We start from the raw sequence: 22,631 nt of genomic DNA on the forward strand, positions 1-22,631 counted from the left end.
GTACTAGCCTTAACAATAATTAATATCTAATACTAATCATACCATCAATTTATAATTCGAAACACAAAATTGGCACATTTCCATATTCAACAAAAACAAATTGCAAATAGTTTCTCATAAGTTATTTTACATAGAATTTAACAAAAATTTAAATTTGAAAATATTCGCATATTAAAATTAAATGCGGCAACAGCTGCAATTTTTCCATGCTCGCATGTTTATGCCCGCCACTGTATAAGCACACAAACTAAAATTAAAGGCGTCAGCAACAGCTGCAGACAGTGAACAATATTTGTTTAACTTTAGGAACAGATACTCCTAAACTCGTAATAAATGCAATGACAAAATTTTTCAAAATAAAGAATCTAATATTATTTCGAAGCGTTAAAGCGAATTTGGCGTCACTATGACAGCCTTATGAAGTTTTTATATCTCATGAGAAGTTAATGGCGAAATTGAATTTTTTGCTGTGCCTTTCGAGAACAAACTGTCCAAAATCTCAAAAAGAATGAATGCAAAGCTGGAAGTGTAAGAAATAGCAAAATGTCTTCTGCCATACACACATCTATACGGCATGCATTGTCATGCATACCTACACACACACACACACCCACAAAACACATGCGCAAACAACTTAAAAGAAAACTACAGCAGCTTAAATTGTCTCTCCCTTCGAAGGGCTGAAGATGGGACTCCGCTCCCTCAGAAACAACAATGAAACGATGGTCTTGGAGACACCGATGATGCAGTAACACCAGAAACCATAAGAAAATCCACAAAATAGTTTTGAATGATCGAAAAGTGAAGTTGGGTAAGTTAGCTGACATCGTAAAGATGTCAAAGGACGGGCTTGGCTTTATATCATGAGCGTTTGAGTGCTTTCTGTTCAAAGGGGGTGTCGCGTTTGCTCTCTGTTTTGTTTCATCAAAACAACGCACCGTGTCACAAGTCAATCAAAAAAATTGGCAAAACTACATGAATTGAACTTCGAATTGCTCTGTATCCGCCAGATTTGGCTCCCAGCGACTACTGACTGTTTGCAGACCTAAAAAAATGCTCGACGGTAAGAAATTTCGCTTGAATGAAAAGGTTATCATGGCACAAATGAACTCGGGGGTTTGCCATTGCCTGTCGAAAGTCGACCGCTATTAGAAAAAACTTTTTCTCTCATTTGATGTTTAACCCTTTGTAGTCGATGCAGCCACATTCGCAAGTCGTCGTAAAAGTCGGTACCCCCAGTTTTGTGGCAAGATGTCAATAAGAAGAAAGGAAAGTTTTCCGGAATCAGTCGAGTTGCGATAAGTAATTTTGTTATACAACTAAACATAATAAATCAGTTACAACGAATTCAGTGTTTTCTAATATCCATATACGAGGTTTGTGCGAAAAATAAGGTGAATTTTCAAATTTCGCTGGCTACGTACATTCCACTTTCGATTATTATTTTTTATATTAATACACTCGTCTCGAAGATATGTTCACGGATTTAGCAATATAGAGTATTTAGTTTGTTTGTGAGAGGCATAAATAAGACAAGTGTTTTACGTCTTCGAGGATTTTCAGCTATCGACACTTGGCTCTCCAGGACTCTTCCATTCGGACGATTGTGATTTGGTTTCGATGTCATAACAATATACCCATGATTCGTCACCAGTTATGACCTTTATAAGCAAATCTGGATCATCGTTGAGGTCATACAACAATTTCTGAGCGATGATCATGCGACGTTGTTTTTCGTCAATTTTGGAAGGAACTTCGCTGCCAGAGGCTTCATGCCCAAATTTTCGAAAAGATTGTATGCCGACATCCTCAGCAACTTCTCTAATTGTGATTCGACGATTCTCCATAACAATTTTCTTCACTTTCTCAACATTTTCATCAGTTGTTGATGTGCTGGGGCGTCCAGAGCAAGACTCGTCATTCACATCTTCTCGACCTTCTGTGACCTTTTTGACTCAGAGTGCTCCCACCGTATGGCACTGTCAAAATTTCAAGTGTTGTGGAACACTTAATTCCGTTTTATACCCAAAATTTGATGCAACTTCTTTGATCCATTTTTTTCGATAGCAGTAAATCGCCGAACATGCAAACACTTGCCTTATTTATGCCTCTCACAAACAAACTAAATATGCCATATTCATAAAACCGTGAACATATCTTCGAGACGAAATCTGTTGATCGCAAAGGGTTACAACACGTTTCTTCCATATCTGCCGCCCCATTCTGTTTAGAGCATCGATTTTAGTGTTCTCGGGACCACATGATCACGTGAATCGTCCACATTATTTGATGTTATTTGTATAAATGAACGAACTTTCAGAACCGATCCAGTAGTTCCAAAGCTTACCCGAAAAATACAATCAAACTGATCTTCTTCTTTGTATAACATATCAAATTTTCGATTATCCATTGGTTTTTTCTGCATTTAACGAAATTCTGCGTAAAATCCCTCTACAATTCAAAACTTTACTTTGAAAAAGGTGTTCACTTACTTGAGTTTAAATGAAAAAAAAAAATGTCCACTTAACTGCTATTGGATTGCGAGATATGTAGGGGTACGTACCTTTTGAACTTGGCAGACATTGTCCGACATTATTCCAGAAATTTAACCGACAGCCAAAGACTTTCATTTCTTTTACACGTTCTTTCATATTGCCCAGCACACTGGTTTCCGCGAAACTAACACACGGAAGCATTTGTGAACCGCAAGCGATGTACTTTAATTGATTAGCCGATTTGGTTCATAAATTCGGCTACCATTACCACGGACTCACTGAGTGGCTGGCAGTTCTTTCACTTTCTTTACTTTTCAAATCTGTTTACTAGAGCAGCAAATTAAAATTTTTTTAGAGAAATTTGGTAATTTGTTTTGCGATCCATGACTAATAAATAAATTCTTAACAGTTGTAATTTATCACTACACTCCATCATGGATGTATGTATGTGTGTGCTATGCGCGACGTCCTAAACAAATTTACTATGCTTGAGATGTAGGCACTGCTCACTTTTGACAGCGAACTTCAGCACAGTTAAAAGGTTCTTTAAAGGTAGCAGACTGTTGCCACAATGTTTACAGAAAAGAAAAGGCAAACATGTATGGATGCATGCATGCAGCTATGTAATCATGTGTGTGTGTGGCCAAATTGATATACCCAAAAACAACCTGAATGAAGAAAGTTCAAATTACTAACGCGAATTAGCGAGAAATTAAAAACAAAACAAATAATAAAAGAAGGAAGGAAGCGAAGGAAAGCGAAAAAATAAGAAAGTGGTTAAAGGAGTGGCCTGGTGTGCTTTACTGAGAGGTTTTTTTCGCTTAGGGCCTACTTACGGGTTCTACAAGTGTACAATCGTTTTATTATTTCCTGTTTACGCGTGTACCTGCATGCAGCATAGTACTTGCATAAGCATATCTCATCCCGTGTGCATATTCGTGTGCACGCAATATCTCAAATCTCAAAAAAGCATCGTAAAGTGAAAAAACTGTTTACTGACTGATCTACAGATAACACACACAAGTGTTAAAAAATTCTTGTGCGCATGAATTAAATTTTTTTATTTATTTTCTTAGAACACTCGACTTGAAATTGTATCTAATTTTCTGGGAAATTGAATGCATTTTCTTACTAGAAACATTGTCAGCCTTTTATCGGCGCGACCATCTCGACTTGTGTACGCGTCGTTCATGCGCAAGCACAACTGCATGCACAAACGCAAGCAGGATCGGGTGTCCAAGTCAGCAGGTAAGAAACCAAGAACCGGTTTAGGGAAATTTATAATTTCGTGCAAATTATCGAAATGCGCTTAGACTATAGAAAAAATGAGGAAACGAGTAGCAAACTGTTATAATGTATGTATGTAAACAGAAATTTTAAACAATTCCATGTTCACGTATGCGTGCATACTAACAATATACTACGATTTATCAGAGACAGTGCCGTATGATTATAATTTTTAATGATATAGTTTTCGAGTCATTGAAATTTCAGTATTTGAAGTAACCCAAATAGTAATTCGGATGTACATACATAAGTATGTATGTATGTGTGTATGTGTATGCAGGCAATTGCTGACTTTTTACAAAGCAACTTATCTAATTTTGACAGAATTTGCTTTGAAGGCGCATGCAGCGCACAACCAATTTTATGTATGTATGTAATTCATTTGTTTTCTAATGTTTGCTTAAAATTAATCTTCTATGTAAAACAGTTGCTGATTAAAACTTAAATAACGATTTAAATAGGCTTAAACGCGCCAAGTCGAAATAGGTTGGTTTTGTTTGAAGGCCACATACATATACTAGCGCACATACACACACATACAGCCATGCTGGAAGCGTTTGCTATGCTAGATATAGCCTTGATGAACACAGGAAGTCAGCAGACGTATCAAAAGGCGGGGTCTATAATCGACCTTACCTTCGTGAGTTCTAGTCTTGTTCGCGACACGAAATGGTTCGTCAGCCAGCATTACACTCGGAGCGATCACCTCGCAATAATCTGTGAAATAAGGAAGCACGGCGAAGAAAGGTTCCCAAATAACTACGACACGCGGTACAAAGTTAAAACAATGGAGGCTGAGATTATTGAAATCATGCTGGCAGATGTAACTCTCGGAGGGGATGTATCTGAGAAAACAACACAAACAATGAGACACCTAACAGAAGCATGCGACGCAGCCATGTCCAAAACGAGGCCCAATAAGCGCAACAGCGAACCTGTCTACTGGTGGACAGCAGACATTGCAGAACTGCGCAGCGAATGTTTAAGAGCAAGGCGAATCTACCAACGATCTAGGGATACGGACAGTTTCCAAGAAAACCAGCTCCAATATAAGCAAAAAAGGAAGGCCCTAAAAAAGGCAATCAAAAACAGTAAACGCCGGTGTTTCCTGCAGCTATGCGACGATGCCGATAATGACCCTTGGGGGCTCGGTTACAGGCTTGTTATGAAAAAACTCAAAGTCTTTAAGCCACTCCCAACAACATGCCCAGCTACACTGCGTAATGTAGTAGAAACTCTGTTCCCCGTCCAAGACACTATACGAGACCACGAATTGGTAGGATCCTGTGAAGGCGACCAAAATTTGCAGCTAACCAACAAAGAAGAACTACTGATGATCATAAAACGGATTAAAAATAATAAAGCTCCAGGACCGGATGGAATCCCCAACGAGGCCTTAAAAGTTGCTATTCAAAGTCGTACCGACATTTTTGTAGATCTCTACAATACATGCCTAAAGGAAGGTACATTTCCAACCCAGTGGAAGTTGCAGAAACTGGTTTTAATACCAAAAGGATCCAAGTCCGTGATTGCAGTCCGTCTGGAGGCTGCTATAGAGTATGTAGGCGGTCTATCACCCCGACAATTTGGATTCCGGAAAGCCCGTTCAACAACAGATGCTGTATCTGTAGTCAAGACCATTGCGCAGAAGGCAATAGAAGGTACTCGATGGCTAAACGGTAGCAAGGAGTATTGCCTAATTGCGACACTAGTCGTCAAGAACGCCTTCGATACGGCGAATTGGAGCAAAATTCTGATCGCCCTTGATAATTTCCACGTCCCAAGGTACATTCGCAGGATTGTCGCCAGTTACCTTTCCGACAGAACCCTGCGCTATAAAACCGATGCTGGGGTAAAAGAGCACAAAATAACTGGCGGAGTCCCACAAGGCTCAGTCCTGGGACCCTTACTTTGGAACGTCATGTACGATGGAGTCTTGCGCCTCAGTCTGCCTCTAGGGTCGCAAATCATTGGATTTGCTGACGACATAGCTGTTGTGGTCGTGGCCAAAACACTCCGTCGAGCCGAAGAAACATGCAACCAGGCTGTCGGCATGGTAAAGAGATGGTTATGCAACAGTGGTCTAACTCTTGCGGACCATAAAACTGAAGTAGTATTAATTAGCAGCAGAAAGATTGTGGAGTCAGCTAATATAATGGTGGGCGACCATGGTATAGAATCGAAGCCATTCATTAAGTACCTGGGCGTAATAATTGATCGTAGGCTCAATTTCAAAGAGCACTTGGTGTACGCGAGTAGCAGGGCAGCAGAAGCAGTAACTGCACTAACACGACTAATGATGAATATTAGAGGCCCTAGGCAAAACAGCAGGAGACTTCTTAATACTGTGGTCTCATCGATTTTGCTGTACGCAGCTCCAGCATGAGCGGAAGCCACAAACTACAGCTCGTATGTGAAGTGTATGAAATCGGTGTACCGATTGAGTGCCCTCCGAGTGTGCTGCGCATTTCGCACGGTATCGGAAGACGCCATTATGGTTATAGCAGGTCTACTCCCAATCAACCTAATGGCAACAGACTATGCTGAAATCTACAAAAAAAAAGCTACTTCAGAACGGGCGACAATACGCAGGATAGCAAGAGAGCGTAGCCAGCTTTCATGGCAGGAAAAATGGAGCTCGTCTCCCAACGGACGCTGGACGTACCGCTTGATTCCCATAATTTCCAAATGGATTAACCGTGAACATGGACAGTTAGATTACTACCTGACCCAAATGCTGACAGGACATGGGTGCTTCAAATCCTACTTATACAGGTTTAAGCACGAAGACGACCCGTACTGTTCTCATTGTGCACCAACTGCAGAAGACGCAGAACATGTTTTTTTTGTCTGTCAGCGATTTGTGTTAGAAAGGGAGGAACTAAGCACTAGGGTGGGGAAGCCAATTACGGCTGATAACCTAGTCGATATTATGATAGAGTCCGAAGAATATTGGTCCGCTGTATGTAATATGGCAAAAATAATAATCTCCAAACTGCGTCGCGCTGAACAACAGCGCCGATCTTCATGAAGAGGCAATAGGCCGCTCCCCCTTCCGTGAAGTACTACTTAACGGTTGTCCCGCGGGAGGGAAACGGAGCTGGGGTGGGTTTTTAGTGGTGAGCCGAAAGGCAAGTCTCACACTTTTCGGCTTTCAATGCTTTGTGCCACCTCCATAAAAAAAAAAACAATACACACACATACATATGTACGTCGTATTATGCATACATTTTAGCATAAATACTTTGGCGAATCGAACAAAACAAATTTTTTTTTGTTCAATTAGTCATTTTTGCAAATTTTTCAAATTAATGAAATGACTTCTTTACTTTTTGTGGAAGTTATTTGTGTTGTGCTCGCCAAAGATCGCAAATTGGTTGCTGTTATTGTTTTTTGTATCTACGTAACTGTTTTTGCGTCAATTCCCTCAGTATGTTTTTAAAGTTCTCACTTCATTAACTATTGCATATATTTATTGAATTCCAACAGAGAATACAATTCACATTAACTCGACGGAACAATGAAACAACAAAACAAATAAAATTAATAATCAATTTTTAAACACGTTTCAAACTTATGTACACGTTTTGCATACATACATACAAGTTTGTCCATTTGTGTGTGCATGCATGTATGTATGTATATGTTAATTTCTACTTTATTAGCACAACGAATTTACCGGAGCCACAGACAATGCCACACACACTTCAGGCAACGAAGAGGTGTCTCGCAGCACGATCACGTTCGCTTGAGTCTCGACGCAAACTGAAACCGAATTGGTGCGGTCCGAGTGATAGTGCCTACTGCTTTCCTCTCAAAGCAATTTCCGCTCAATCCAACTTGCTCAACTAGTTGGGTAGCCCCAGCACTTTTTTGAAGAAGGGAGTACAAAACAGAAATTGGGTTGGGCAGAGAATTTTTGAAGAAATCTCAAAAGGGGGAATCTTTACTAAAAGTCAGACTGTTGCACAAATGCAGCCATAGTTGCACACCCATTCATCTATGCATGAAAGGCACATTTGTGTAAACTTTAAATAGCACACGATTTTGAACGCACCAAATGGCTTACTTGATGCGCCCATTGCAAGCAATTCCGATACTCCTGTTTTTACTTTGCATTTCTAAATTTAAGATATGTACTATATGCATGTACGTGCGTGTACATGCACGTCTTTTATAGATATCTGCATGCATGAATGTACATATTTGCATGTTTGTATTTTTTAAGTTACATATAACTTTGAGGCATTTAAAGTAAAAATGCGAGTTATATATATATATACAATATATATATAGACATATACATATGTATTGTCAATATTTACAATATTGGCTTGACATCAATCACAATAAACTTAAGTCTATTAAAAAAATATGCAGGTTTCTAGATCTAAAAAAATGCATTAACGAACTGCGAGAGTCAAAAATTTAAAACTGTAGACCCTAATTGTTGAATGTATCCAGATAAGTGCATACATAAAAGTGTGCATATACATATACGCACATATGTATGTATATACATACATAGATACATATTTTCATTATCCACTGTGTTTGCACTTAAGGCTGAAAAGGGGGAAATTCTCTTATCTTTTTCTAGCTGCTCACCCAACACAAGCATACTTACATTACACATACGCACATACATCCACGCAACACATTCATCAGCATATATGTATGGTTTTATGTGACTATGTATGTATGCATGTAAAAAATATGACCTTTGGAAACCCAACTATACCCAACTCCATAAAATGACCACCGACATGCTTGCCTTTAAGCCAAGCCATCCATGTTTAAGTGCCTTTGTATGTTGCGACGAAAAATGCGTGGTCAGCGACAAGAGAAATGTCTTGAGCTTTATTACCTCAGCCAATTTCCCACGTTTAGAATCACAAAATAACCAATCATTAATCACAAAGCGAACAATATGTTTTACAAATGCGAACAGAAGAGATGTACGCATACATATTGGCACTCACACACGCACACACGCATGCATGGATAAATATATGCCAGCGTACTTCGGAGCTAATCCATCATAGATCATGCATGGGCTCTGCGCACGAAAAACACTTTTCCAAATATAATTTAGGAAATTACAGCAACATTCGTGTGGTAGAAAGCATTTCCTTAGTTACAGTGAGAGTCGCCAGGAAATTAGTGAACAAATTGTTTTCTGTGCTTTTAAACTGCTTATGTTTTCGCATATATTTATGTTTTTACGACAGCCGTAAACTCAAAATTCGTTGCTACCACATAAGAGGAGGCTTTTATACGTAACTAATAATTATTGCGAGAAGAGGGGAGAATTATTGTACCATATACTGTTACTATCAGGTTAGTTGTTGTTGTTGTAGCAGCATATACACTCTCCATACATATACGGGGAATGCTGCTGAAGTGTCCTTGGCCGGATATAAGCCCGGGTCGTTCGGTTACGGAGAACCGACTGTCATGGGAACGAATACAGCTAACAAATTATTGTGCTATATTTTATTACTATCAGGTTAGTCTTCTTATTCTGTTCAGCACGAAATAATTTAGATAAGGAGTCAAACACTTGCATTTCGACCTCTTGGTTGTTTTTGTTGTTGTAGTAGCTTACTAAACCATGTCAGTGTTATGCCGTTACGACTTCTTGGTCTTTTGTGCCCTCTACTCCTCACAGTACCTCATCCAAACCCAGTTCCCTTATTAAATTCCAGATAAAGCTGGGTTGGACTGGGTATGTGCCTCTCCCTCGGCTGCAGTTGGCCGAGATGTCTCACCCTTCTCCGCGTCATAGCGTCACATTCAAGGAGAAGGTGCATTGGAGTCTCCTGGGATTGGTCGCAAAAACGACAAAAATCAGTGGACCGTATCCTAATCATGTATAGATGACTATGATGATGACGTGAGCATTCTCATTTTATCCTTGGGGAGGGTTACGAGGGTTACACCTCTTTTGGTCAACGAAAGTCTTAAACATACTCGAATGCTATACTAAAATCTCTGACAGGGCTTTTATGAAGCTTGGCAAACGAAATGCAATAAATCTTGCATTTGGTATGAAAAGTTCTAAAAAATTTTTATTACTGCGTTACCCTTTACATATTTTTAAACGATTTTCTAATAATACTAAATATACCTGCATTATATGGCAAAATATTGTATTCATCAAGGAATAGTTTGTAAGTGTGAATGTTCTATGCATAGGCATTTTTTCACTTACGATCTGACTCAACCAAAACTGAAGAGTTGCAGACTGCCTAAGTACTTATTATTTCAGTTAAAGCAAGCCAGCGTTATTATTAACAGCTACTACACTAGGAAATAACAAAACAAATTTGATGAATGAGCGCATAACAATCACTAAAAAGTCAACAAATGAGCGACGGTTGAAAATTATCAAGTTCAAACGTGTCCATGCTAATGGTTCAAATAATGGCAGTACCCAATTCGTCTATTCATATATTGTACAAGACGATGAATATAAAAACAACAAAAACAAAAATCCCAAAAAAAAACACAAAAAGAACAAAATAAGCAACCAAAACCCGTTTGGCTTTTGCCCTACAGCCTGCTGCGCTAGCGCTAGCACCAAGCTGCTCTTCAGGCTTTGGATTTGAGGAAAATTTTTCACGATATTTGTTATTTCACTCAATTATCACTACTCTTGCCTTGACTACGGTTTTCACCATTTTTTTTTTTTTTTGTTTTGATGTTTCTATTTTTTGAATGTTTTTGGTTAAGTTTTTAACCGGTTTTTGTAGTTTGAGTGACTTTCTTGCCGTAAGAACTTCTTTTTGTTTTTGAAGAAATGCTCAAATAAATACAGACATATGTTCATATATGTATGTATACAAACATATGCATGCATATACATTAGTACACGTATTGGTACGATATTATCGGTCGATATCTCTATTTTATTTTCTACTCAATTTAGATACAGTATGGAGTTAATTAGGGTAAGAGATATGATTCATTGCAAGCCTTAAGACATTTTTTTGTTTTCAAATTTCCTTGTTAATATTCATGAAATACACATAGGCAAATATTCTCTTTTGTTTTCACATACGGAAAAGTATTATTACTAAAACTGATTTGAATAAATAAAATTGATCGGAAACTTATGCCAAATTTTCTATAGAATGTTTTATGTAAACAAAAAAAACACCTACGTAATATTGTAAATCTAATTGAGTTACCTAATGAGTAATAAATCATAGTGATAAAATTAAAAAAAAATACATACTAATCTTATTCAACTTCTTTGCTTATATTTCTAAATATAATTTATTTGGCGCTTACACCCTTTTTGGGTGTTTGGCCGAGCTCCTCCTCCAATTTGTGGCGTGCGTCTTGATGTTGTTCGACAAATGGAAGGACCGACAGTTTCAACCCGACTCCGAACGGCAGATATTTGTTATGAGGAGCTTTTTCATGGCAGAAGTACACTGGGGCCTTGCCATTGCCTGCCGAGGGTCGAACGCTATGAGAAAAACCTTTTTCTATAATTTTTATTTTTCATACACGGAAATTCGAACCTACGTACTTCTGAATGGTAGTCACGCACCAACCCATTCAGTTACGGCGGCCGCCTTGCTTACAACCGTCCAAAAAAATCAAGGTAAAATTTCCCACATTTCAAGCTTCATAGCTAATGCAATTTTAGTTTGTGAGTGCAGGTCTGAAGCCTTCCAAAATTGTGTGGATTTTGGAAAAAAAGTTTCGGTCACGGTGTTGAACTTTTTTCAACATAAAAATGTGTTTTATATGACTTATTTGACAATTCTTTTTCTTCGTTTTTTGACTACGCTGGGCTTTTTCTTCCATATAAGAAAAATGTCGAGTATGTATTTAGCAGGGCGTGACACCTCAGCAAAAAAAATAGAAAAATTCTGAAAATTCTGGTTTAAAGGTTGAAAGTTTTGAAGTATTTTTTGTAGTATGAACTATATTTTTATAGATTGAAAAAGATTGCTGTGCTTAACATTTGGAAACGGGAGTATGTATATCAAAAGAAATCGTAATGTACGAATTGATAATTTGTTAGAACAAATATAGTACATCGGTTCTAAAACACTCGAAGTAGGTTGATTATGCTATGAGCTAAATGTGATGCAGTGATATTCCGTAACGAATATAGGTAAAACAAATTATGGTTAATTTTACGTTCCCATGACAGTCGGTTCTGCGAAACCGGAACGGCTCGGATTTATATCCGGCCAAGGCCTGTTACTTCAGCAGCAATCCCCGACTAATTTTATGAAATGAGCTTCAAGCCACTGACTGAATCTTACTTACAAGTTTATTTAACCCTCCGTTGGACACCTCGGTCAGGTCAGACTTTGGACGTGAGTTTAACATATTTCTATTATAGCTAACGACTTGAGCTTTCAAGGTAGCTTCCTAAAATTTAATTTTCTATCGATTTATGGATATAGCCTTTAAAAAGGATCCTCGAACAGGGCAAAAAAAGGCCAGACCGAAGGTGTCCAACGGAGGGTTAACTGTACATGACGTCTGAAAACTTTTTAATAACTCAATTATACAAATGCCAACGCAATTCGATTTTGATTTTTTTTTCTCGAGTTATGATCACCTTGCTAAAAATGAACGTAATCGAAAAGCCAATCTATTTTTGTGAGCAATAAGAAAAAGAGAAAAAGTGTAAACTGTGTCTCTTTTTTAACTCCAAAAACAAACAGTTCAAACGAAGTCTCTCCCAGAAAACCAAATGATACTCACTTGGATTATTATTTGCTTCAAGCCAGTGCGTCGCGGCCTGACAGCCGAACGTTGCTCGACTGATGCCTTTACAGCAGGACCACCGTTTTCCGGTCCACAGGCCAGGATGGAAGCGATATGACTTTGGTGTGTTCGTTTCTTCGCAAACTAAACAGCAGATAAAATGAAAAGTTCAAGCATCGTACAATAAATTACTTAAAGTGAACGCCCCACTAACCTTGTCTTATGGCACGTATCCAATCATCACGCTCCTTCTCACTGTTCGCCAATAAATATAGAATATATTGCGGCACAGAACGCCCAGAATGCGATTGATCATTGGAGGATTCACAGTATCCAACTTGAAACGGATATCCCTGCAATATTTATGTATATAAGTCAGAGCAACAATAAATTACGCCAAAAAAAATATTTTTTATAGGTTTGTACTCACACTTGGAGCAAATGGATCCCCCCCCTCACCACTAACAACAGCAGATTCAACCAAGCGCACACCTTTAACAGGAACTCGTCCACGTTCACGACGTCGCTGTGAAAAAAAACAAGATGTAATAAGAAATATTAAATTACGACTTAATATTCATCGGCTTCAATTGCAATGCCAATCACCAACAAAACTAAATATGTTCATGCGTTGTTACCCACATTTTAGAACCACATCCTTTTCACAATTTGGTTTGTAGTGCAGTTCATAAACATGCAGAAACCTACATAATATGTATGTATAATAATAATTAATATGTAACTTGTATGTACCTAATAAACAGCTAATGGCTTAATAGTTGTAATAGACCTGCAAAATATTTTTATTTTTGAGTTCACTGAACCCCATTCTAACTTATTACGCATATTCTCGTTTGCGCTTTGCTTGCCTTTGATACCGAATAGACACCCTGATAGCTAAACTGGGAGAGATGTGGCTCGCAAACGGGTAAACAAAGCGAAAATTCTCAGGCGTTGCAACTTTCCACTATCCTAGTAGCAAAATGTTAATGAAGTAAAACACAAGTAAAACTAGGTAAAACACCCTTTTATTTTTGATTTTATGGCTGAATGACTATGGAGGCTTGCTTTCGGAAAATTATTACATAGCTCTAAAATTATTTAATTTTTTTAATTATCAGAAACGAGCATATTGACTCACTTATTACAATGCGTTTAGACTGAACATTTTTCAGGATTTCGAATTCCTTGTAAAAATCTTTTTTTGTACTTAATCCACGTATATAAAAAATATTTCCTGGCGTTTGTTTTTATTGCTTACACAAATAGGCACAGTAGCCGGTGTTGTATACTAAACCAACCCGTCTTTTTGCTCCCTTATACACTAGTTTCCTTGGGTGGGGCTTTCAAGTAGATGTATTGTTCATTACTTTCACAGCATCTGGGTTTCAGCTTTGACAACTTAGAAATTTGTTATATTTCCGGAATCAAAAGAATCAAAATGATTGCCAAATCTTGAGCAGATAGTTTTTTAATTCATATTTTGTGCTTTTTCCACCACGTTGTTGTATGCATTTGGGCGTGTTTGCCCCCACCGTGTTTGTATGTGTGTATACGTGTTTTTTAAACACACGAAATAGAATTTATCTCCGCAATAGTTTGAACTTTTCTGTGTTTATGTTAACGCAGTAGTAACTTTTTAACTTTAATGCTGTTTATTAATAATTGAACGTTCTTTGTAAAGTAAATAGCAATAACAACCAAATGAAGTTACTCTTCAATGAAAAAAAGCTTAAACGACTCAGCCAAAAAAACGTAGAAAGCGGCGTGAAATTGCGTAAAGAATTTATTATGTTGTAATTTAGTAGTTTTTCTTTTAAGTTATTTTAATGTTGTAATTAAAATGGAATAAATCCATGGTCCGGTTGACTCTTGTCCGTAATGTATACGCGTCGACTACAGGGAGTGAACTCGATATCCTCAACGGTCAGCAGAAAGCCGAAGTTTATTCCTGCTCACTTTGCCAGATTCGGGTTGTTTTTGGACGAATGTTCCTATGCACATACATGCATACATATGTGCATATGTACCAAGTGGAATAGACAAATTCTGCCAGACGTGCTGAGTGCTGAACACCTACAATTGTAAGCACGAAAAGGGGATGGTTTTCCTTGTGTAGAGATTTTTGATTTACTTGGAAAAACTTTATGAAAAAGGACAACCGTGCAGAGAGAATGATATGCCATTGCCAGATGTATATGACAATTTTTATTCACGGACAATGGTTGCCAAAAGAAACAAAAGTTGCACCTTTAACTATACATACACAGATTGGAAATACAGTCTACAAATAAAAATGTACTCCAAATATTCAAAGAATATAAAAAGAAAATATGCAAAATAATTTCAAACATAATTTCATATATTTTTTTACATAATTGCATAAAAAAATAAAAAGAAAGTTCGCTCGTCCTTCAATGGAGAGAACTCATTTTACTTCCTCTTGATACGAAATTTCAAACTTCGGAAATTTTGTCGACTTCAGCTAAAGCTAACCAGTTACGTACTTATGCATTGCCATAAAACATATACATATGCAAATGCATGAATGTTTCCGTGTAACTTTACACACACACACAACATAACCTCCAAACATTACCTAAAAGGACTTCATTGGAGAATGGAATGCTTCCTTATTCGAATTTTTATTTTTATTTGTGTAAATGTGTATACTTTAGCTGGAGATATGGGCTGTGTACAAGCAGACCGGTAATTTCCAACGTGTTGCATCACTTTTAGGACAAACAAACAAGCGTCCGGCAATTGCAGTGGCTGATAAAACAGTGCCACTTGGGCAACCGAATGACTATAAGGCTGAATTAAATCTACGATAATTTAGCATTATTCTATTACTATAAATCAACTCCTCAGAAAATAAAAATAGAAGCGGGTTGGTGTCGAAATTCTGTATGTACAAAATTCTAAAAACAAAATTTTGCTTTTTAAAAGTCTGCTTTTTAAAATTCTGCTTTTTTAAAATTCTGCTTTTTTAAAATTCTGCTTTTTAAAATTCTGCTTTACAAATTCTGTATTAAAATATAATGTTAACAATGTTAAAGAGTAATGTAATTATTTAATTTATTATTATTATTATTTTTTATTATTATTCGAGATATTAAATAAAAAATAATAATAATAATAATAATAATTTTTTCTTCAGTTTCGATAGAATCCACAGTATTTTTGTGTGGCCGCGCTTCAAAAAAATAACCCTCATCAGTCCAACTCCGGCTATGCAATCCACCGTATTTTTGCGTAGAACTTCTTTTCGCGTGGGCGGCCTTCGGCCGCGCTTCAAAAAAATAACCCTCATCAGTCCAACTCCGGCTACGCAATCCACAGTATTTTTGCGTAGAACTCTTCTAAAAAAAAACGAACAGCTGCGAAGAATTATTAAGAAAAGAAATGAATTAAGTCACACTACATATTTAAAAAGAATTCCAAAAAATATTGTAATTGGCTAAACTAAAATATTGTTATCGCTTAGACATATATGTATATTTATGGAATAAATGTTTATTTTGTTACTTCTTGTATAACGAAAATCACAAAACTTGAATAAAGCAGAATTTTTCGCATTAAACATGCAGAATTTTGAAAAAGCAGAATTTTAGAAAGCAGAATTTTTTTGCAATTTACAGAATTTTGTCACCCAGAATTTTGTAATACAGAATAATGACACGCTCCCAATAGAAGCATATTAAATTAAAGTTTTGAATTAGGGTAAGGAAGATAGACTATTTTTTTTCGATTTTGACTCTGATTCATTTCATTTTGAAAAATTTTCCGGTTTTTTAAACGTCGGCTATGGCAAGCGCAGCCGACAGTATTTTTGTGTGACTACCATTCAGTAGGGATCGGATTCGAGACAAATCAATCGGGCTGAAATGCAATCAAATGAGAAAAAAAGGAGGAAAACGAAAAACTTCCCTGCGAGACGATGGCAGAATTGTAAGGTGCACCAAAGAGAATCCCATGAAGTCAGCCATACAAATTAAAAAAGAGGTAAAATTAAATGTTTCAGACAAATAGTTTTTTATGGTTCACGAATATATGTTAGATGTTCACATGGCACCGAAAATCAAAATACACTCTAGAAACCATGAAACATGGGGATTTAAAAATAATGGCATTGGAATGTTTCTCATGTTATGGCGCAGACCCCTTAAACAAAATTGATTTAAATTCAGTTCAGTTAAAGAATAGAATATTTAAAATAATAATAAAAACTTTCTATCTAATCATAGATTATTATTTTTTTTTTATCTAAATCTATTTTTTTTTGGTACTGGTATTTTCGTATTCGCAACCGTATTTATTAAATAAATAATGACTTCACGTATTCTAGTCATATTTTGTGTTAATTTCTGCGTAGCGAAAAAAAGTTCGAATAGTCGTAAAAAATTGCCTGCGTTTAAACTATTAACCAGTATTTACTGAATAAACCTCTGGCATTTATTACAGCATTTAAACGGTTGAGCCCCTGTATATACTTATACACATGAACATCACAACCTCCATTGCATTTATTTCAAAGCCTTCACAAATATTGTAAATATATTTTTTTTGTTTTGTTTTCGAATATATCATTCAAAGAACACCGCTGTGTCAACTATCGAACCTGCGAAATCAAATGAGATTTAACTTACTTCAACGTTTTCCATATCGAAATATGATAATGACTTCTTGGTGAGCTCGAACCAGCGTTGTTTGTAGTTGACGGGGGTAAAGCGTTTCTTATTCTGCGCTCGTTTCACCATCGATCCGCTTTTCACAATGTCATATAGTCTTTCCGAAACTTTATCCATTCTGCTTTGGAATGATTTGCTACTGCATACCGTTGAAGCCGAGGACCGAATGCTGCCATGGGTAGATCGATTCATGTCTGCTACAACCGTTAAGATTTCAGAAGTCACAAATAGGGAATTTTATTTTATCTTGAGTTAAGCACCTATTATTTGTTTTTAGTCTGGTTTTCATCGGTTACATTTTTTACATTTTACAACGATCTGTAAAATAAATTAAAGCAAAATTATTTGAAGTCGCTGTTCATTCTATTGTAAATAGTAGGACGTAATCAAGTATAAAGGAAGAGGATTATATCATGTTGTAATCAACTTTTTCTTATCTTTTATTGGCAGCTGTTGCCAGCTCGCTTATCCTGTTTTAGCAAGTAAAAGTAAATAACACCACGAGTTTCATATAGAAACTTCGTATTTTTAGAATAAACATTAAAAGAACTTGTGTGCAGCTGCCTTAATTGAAATCGTCACACTCTGATTCCGTCCTTATGAGCAATCGCGTTTTTAAAAGTTGTTATCGTTTGGAAAATTCCACTTTTGACTTAATCCAATGATTCTCCTTCCACAGAAAGGGTTTCCGAGCCAAATACTACCCCTGGTTTGGAGTTCAACAGTCAGATGGAGATGGATACACAATAAGCGAGAGTCTTGAGAGGTACATAAGTGATCGTTTTTAAATATATGCCATTGTAGCAAAACAAGTTACAGACATACGGCATGAACTAAGCTTTACATAGAACCCATTAACTATATATATATATAATTGGCATTTACACCAATTTCGGATGTTTGGCCGAGCTCCTCCTCCTATTTGTGGTGTGCGTCTTGATGTTGCTCCACAAATGGAGGGACTTACAGTTTTAAGCCGACTACGAACCGCAGATATTTTTTTATGAGGAGCTTTTTCAAGGTAGAAATGCATTCGGAAGTTTGCCATTGCCTGCCGGGAGGCGACCGCTATTAGAAAAAACCTTTTCTTCATTTTGGTGTGTCACCGAGATTCGATTCTCTTTCAATTCTGAATGGTTGTCACGTACCAACCCATTCGGCTACGGCGGCCGCCTAAATTCATTGGTGGTTGGTGAAAAAAAATGTAATCGGGCTCCATAAATTGGAAGATAAATTCGGGTTAAATCTGTCAAGATTAGTATTCCTCAGATACGAGTAAGTATACTTAATTAAAATACTGAGTACTTTTTGTAATCGAGTCGTTCAAATGGGAATCGAGTGCGCGGTTAAAATATTTACTTTTTACTTTTCTTTCAAGTGCTGATTGGCAATACTTTTACATCGGAGCTATAAAAAAGGATTCGGCCAAGTAGAGTTCCATAGCAATTCCATTACTATAGCTACAGCTTTGGTTTCTAGATACATATTCACTTCAGGGAACCTGTTGCTTATTCTAAAGCAGTCCAAAATATAAGTGGGCATGTCAAGGCTGACGCAGTCGTGGGTTATTTTTCTTGTTGTGGTAGGGGAGTGCTGCTGGTATGACAGTCCGAAACCTTGTCATTGGGGAAGCCAAAAACGGATTGTGACGTATTTTCGAGATGTGCAGCGGCACCGATGCGAGTAAGTACCGAGAACTTCTCTCCGATACTTTGGTGGCAATCGATACTTCACTCAAATTATTTTTTGTGTTAACTTGTGGAGATTTGAAAAGAATATACGGGGTTATATTGAATTCTATACTTGAATTAGGACATAAATTTGATACTTTCATTACAATTACACATTTCTATGCCATCGGTATACTTAAATGTTATTTTCAAATGTGAATAATTATTCTTTAAATATTTCTCCGTATTCTTTCAAAATTCTCTTCTAAAATCCCTTGCCCATTTAATTTAGGGCACTCACAGGCATTTGTTGATATCAACAAATATGTCTTATCGGACTGTTGCTTAAGTTTAGCTCTTATCGTTTTAACATTTTCTCTCACTCTTTCGTAGTAAAATAATAGAGCCTTATTTTATATAGGAAAATGTTTGAAAGAAATATTCTCCAACTTGCGATGTCTCAAATTCTAGGAATTTCACACTCATTCACATCCGCCCTTTCCCCGGACATTACATTCCGATCTACATATGTACATATTTTTCGGCAAATACAAATAGTTTGTGCCTTCATCTCGCTACACCTATAACACTTCACAAAAACATCAAGTTCGCATGTCGAATATTTTAAAATTCTGCTACTTAATTGAGCGTCTTTATTTAATTAAGTTTTGTTTTTTCATTCACCTGGGTATTATTTTTTAATTATTTATTTTTCGTCTTTATTTTCACAGGAATTCGCGGAAACCATAGCGCAATGAAATTCTAAGCCCTACTTTGTCCACTCTTCTTCTTTACAACTGCAAACTGCGCCAAAGTGATCGTTTCTCTTTGTCTACTTTCATTTCTTATTTTTTTCAGCATTCACCGGTTAAGCGGGGCTAGGTTGCCAGACCTTCTTAATTAACTGAGATGAAATAAATAACGTCAATATAAATTGTTATGGGCTTCTCTGCATTTGGAGGTTTTAATTTGAGCTTTCACAATTTACCACACGGCATTTAATTTTTATTAGTTTGTTTAACTTAAATTACAAGTCAACAAGTAACTTCTTTTCCTTTTGTTTGTATATCTGCAGCGCTGACGTCATTCGCTTTTCAAAATCATGAAAATTAAAGTAGGGGCTTTTGGAGGTGCCACCTTCTGTATTCTATGCAACGTGGGTCTACCTGAAGATATTCAGTAGGAACGAAATAACAATCAAAATTAAATTAAAGGCAGTCGTTTTTGTTTCTTCATAGGAGTCAGTTAGGTAAAAGTCCATTAAACTCACGCACAACTTTAAAGTTTTGAGTATATTTAGTTATTAATTATTCATACATACATATATGGCTTAAATTCGTAGAAAAAGTCATCATGGAAAAAAGAAAACCACTCTTACATGAAGAAATCGACGACCACTGCCATGACTAAAATACAAAATGCCATGAAATTTAATCGCTCGGGCTCCTATTAGTTTTAATTTTTTTTTTTTTTTTTTTATTATTCCTAATTACATTAATTATACATCTGTTATACTGACATCTAGTACATTTTTTGACAATTAGTTAGGAAAATTATTAAATATATTTCATCATGGCCAGTGCCAAGACGAATACAGCGATTACTTTTTAGGAGAAGAATTACATTTTATATATACAGCTATTTTAGTGTACGAGAATTAATATTTAATTTAATAGGTCAATTGGTCGGTTTCTCTTTAGACGTCGTAAAGTTCTTCTTTCAAGTTGTGAGCGTGTATTGACTTCTCTATTTTTGTGCTGGTTTATTTCGTTAAAGTACCTTGTTGATATCGCTTTTATTTCTTCGTCGATTAATGGTATATTGAACGTAGTATGGATGTCATCATTTTTTGTGTACCTGTCGGACATTGTTATTATACGTAAGATTTTTGATTGTTGTCGCTGTACTTTGTTTATGTGAGTTCTTTTTGCAGTTCCCCACACTTGAAGTCCGTAGGTCCAGATTGGTTTAATGACCGCCTTGTATACTAAAAGTTTGTTGGAAATATTGAGCTTAGAATTTTTGCCTATTAGCCAATGCAATTGTCGAAATTTTTCCTTTATTTGTTTTATTTTCTTTTTTATATGATCTTTCCAATTTAGTTTTGAGTCCAGATGGATTCCAAGATATTTTGCAGATGTTTCAATTTGTATATTTTTATTGTTGAGCTTAATCGGCATAGCAGCAATCTCTGTTCTTGTCGTAAATATTACTTGTACAGATTTGTTCTCGTTTACTTTTAAACTCCATTTGTCAAACCACTTCTTTACATTGTTGGTGTACATCTGTAATTTTGTTGTTGCGGTTGAGAGGTTTTTGTCAGATGACAATAAAATTGTGTCGTCTGCGAATGTTGCTATAGTAGAATTAGTTTCGTCTGGTAGTGGTATGTCAGAGGTGAATAAGACATATAACAGTGGTCCTAGAACGCTGCCTTGAGGAACTCCTGCTGTTATTGGATGTATATGTGAGTATTTGTCATTGTATTTAATGTAGAAGCATCGGTCAGTAAGGTAGCTCTTCATAATTAAATAATAGTCGAGTGGTAATATTGTCCTAATTTTATGCAAGAGGCCTTTGTGCAATACAATACAATTTTTTCATGTGATTTCTTAAGCATTTTGTTTTAATTAATCGAGTTTCGCGTCGAAGGAAGAAAAAGGAAAGAAAATATAATATAAATATTCTCACTTTGACAATCAGTCACCATTCAGCTGTTGACGCAATTTGTATAGATTCTACTTGAGTGCTTCCACTCCATTACCCCACTATCAAGAACGATAAAATGCAAGATTGCGCCTTCTCAATTCACCGTGAGGTCAGGGCTATGAATAAACAAAGAAAGAGGAAAAGTAAGCCATGGAAAACCATGGAAATCGCCAAACATATTGAATTATACACACTCACACATCAGAGAACGTTAATGGTATAGAGAATTCCCTATGGGATGAAAGCCTGGAATTTTGAGCGGTGCTCCATGTTAAAATTTTTTCAAAGGTGAGCTTTTTAACAGGCCGTTTTTCGACTCTGAGCGAATTTGACAGAATCAGCTGATGAGATGACGTTGTTGTTCTTGTTGTAGCAGTATATTTGCATTGTCAGTGTAGTGTAATCACCGGTCGTCTTCGTCTAGCTCATCTAACGGCAGGCCCAGGAAACTGGCTGTTTCGACGGGTTGGGTCCAGAGGGAGAGAGGTGTTAGATGATTGGATTTTATGGAGCATGTGAAAAGGTGGTTAGTGTCGTGCGGGGTGCCTTCACATGCCGGACATATGTTTAGTATGTCGGGGTCGATTGTGGATAAGTAGGAGTTTAACCTGCTACAGTATCCAGAACGTATCCAGATGGGATGACGTCAATTGAAGTGTTTTACAAAAAAACAGAGACTGTGTTGGTGATATTCGAAAAAGATCTTCAGCTGCCTTGTGAAACAGGCGTAACTTTGGCTCAATTAGGGTTTGGATATTATAGCAGGTTTAACTCCTACCGCCGGCATGTGGAGGTACACCATACGATACTAACCACCTATTCAAATGCACTTCTAAACCATTCACCTAACACTCGTCTGATTCTGGACCCAACCTGTCAATAAGGCATGTTTCCGGGGCCGTCCGTTAGATGAGTTAAGCGATGACGATCGGTGATTTCACGCCACTGGAAGGGCCTAGTGAACTAATACAACCACAACAACCTAAATGATGCCGACGAAAGTCATTAAGGCCTTTAGTTTAAGAATAAAATAATAATGG

At 36.8% G+C, this 22,631-nt stretch overlaps 1 protein-coding gene across 4 annotated transcripts in view; it reads right to left on the reverse strand.

The window, feature by feature from the left end:
• LOC128865429 (tyrosine-protein kinase Btk29A) overlaps window positions 1–19,694 on the reverse strand; it is a 36,579-nt gene extending 16,885 nt beyond the window's left edge. The window contains exons 1-6 of one of the 4 annotated variants that reach the window (XM_054105798.1): window positions 19,567–19,694; window positions 17,473–17,530; window positions 17,171–17,406; window positions 12,952–13,047; window positions 12,736–12,874; window positions 12,519–12,665 (exon numbers count right to left, since the gene is read on the reverse strand). In XM_054105798.1, coding sequence (XP_053961773.1) covers window positions 12,519–12,665; window positions 12,736–12,874; window positions 12,952–13,047; window positions 17,171–17,404 — 616 coding nt within the window. In that variant the 5' untranslated portion in view covers window positions 17,405–17,406; window positions 17,473–17,530; window positions 19,567–19,694. Of the gene's footprint in view, window positions 1–2,563; window positions 2,831–7,111; window positions 7,543–12,518; window positions 12,666–12,735; window positions 12,875–12,951; window positions 13,048–17,170; window positions 17,407–17,472; window positions 17,531–19,566 lie in introns of those variants that run through there. The other 3 variants (XM_054105799.1, XM_054105802.1, XM_054105801.1) reach the window with 3 other exon arrangements.
• Window positions 19,695–22,631: the final 2,937 nt, after the last annotated feature.

This window comes from Anastrepha ludens, chromosome 5 (assembly GCF_028408465.1).
Source record: "Anastrepha ludens isolate Willacy chromosome 5, idAnaLude1.1, whole genome shotgun sequence".
NCBI classification, from domain to species: domain Eukaryota; kingdom Metazoa; phylum Arthropoda; class Insecta; order Diptera; family Tephritidae; genus Anastrepha; species Anastrepha ludens.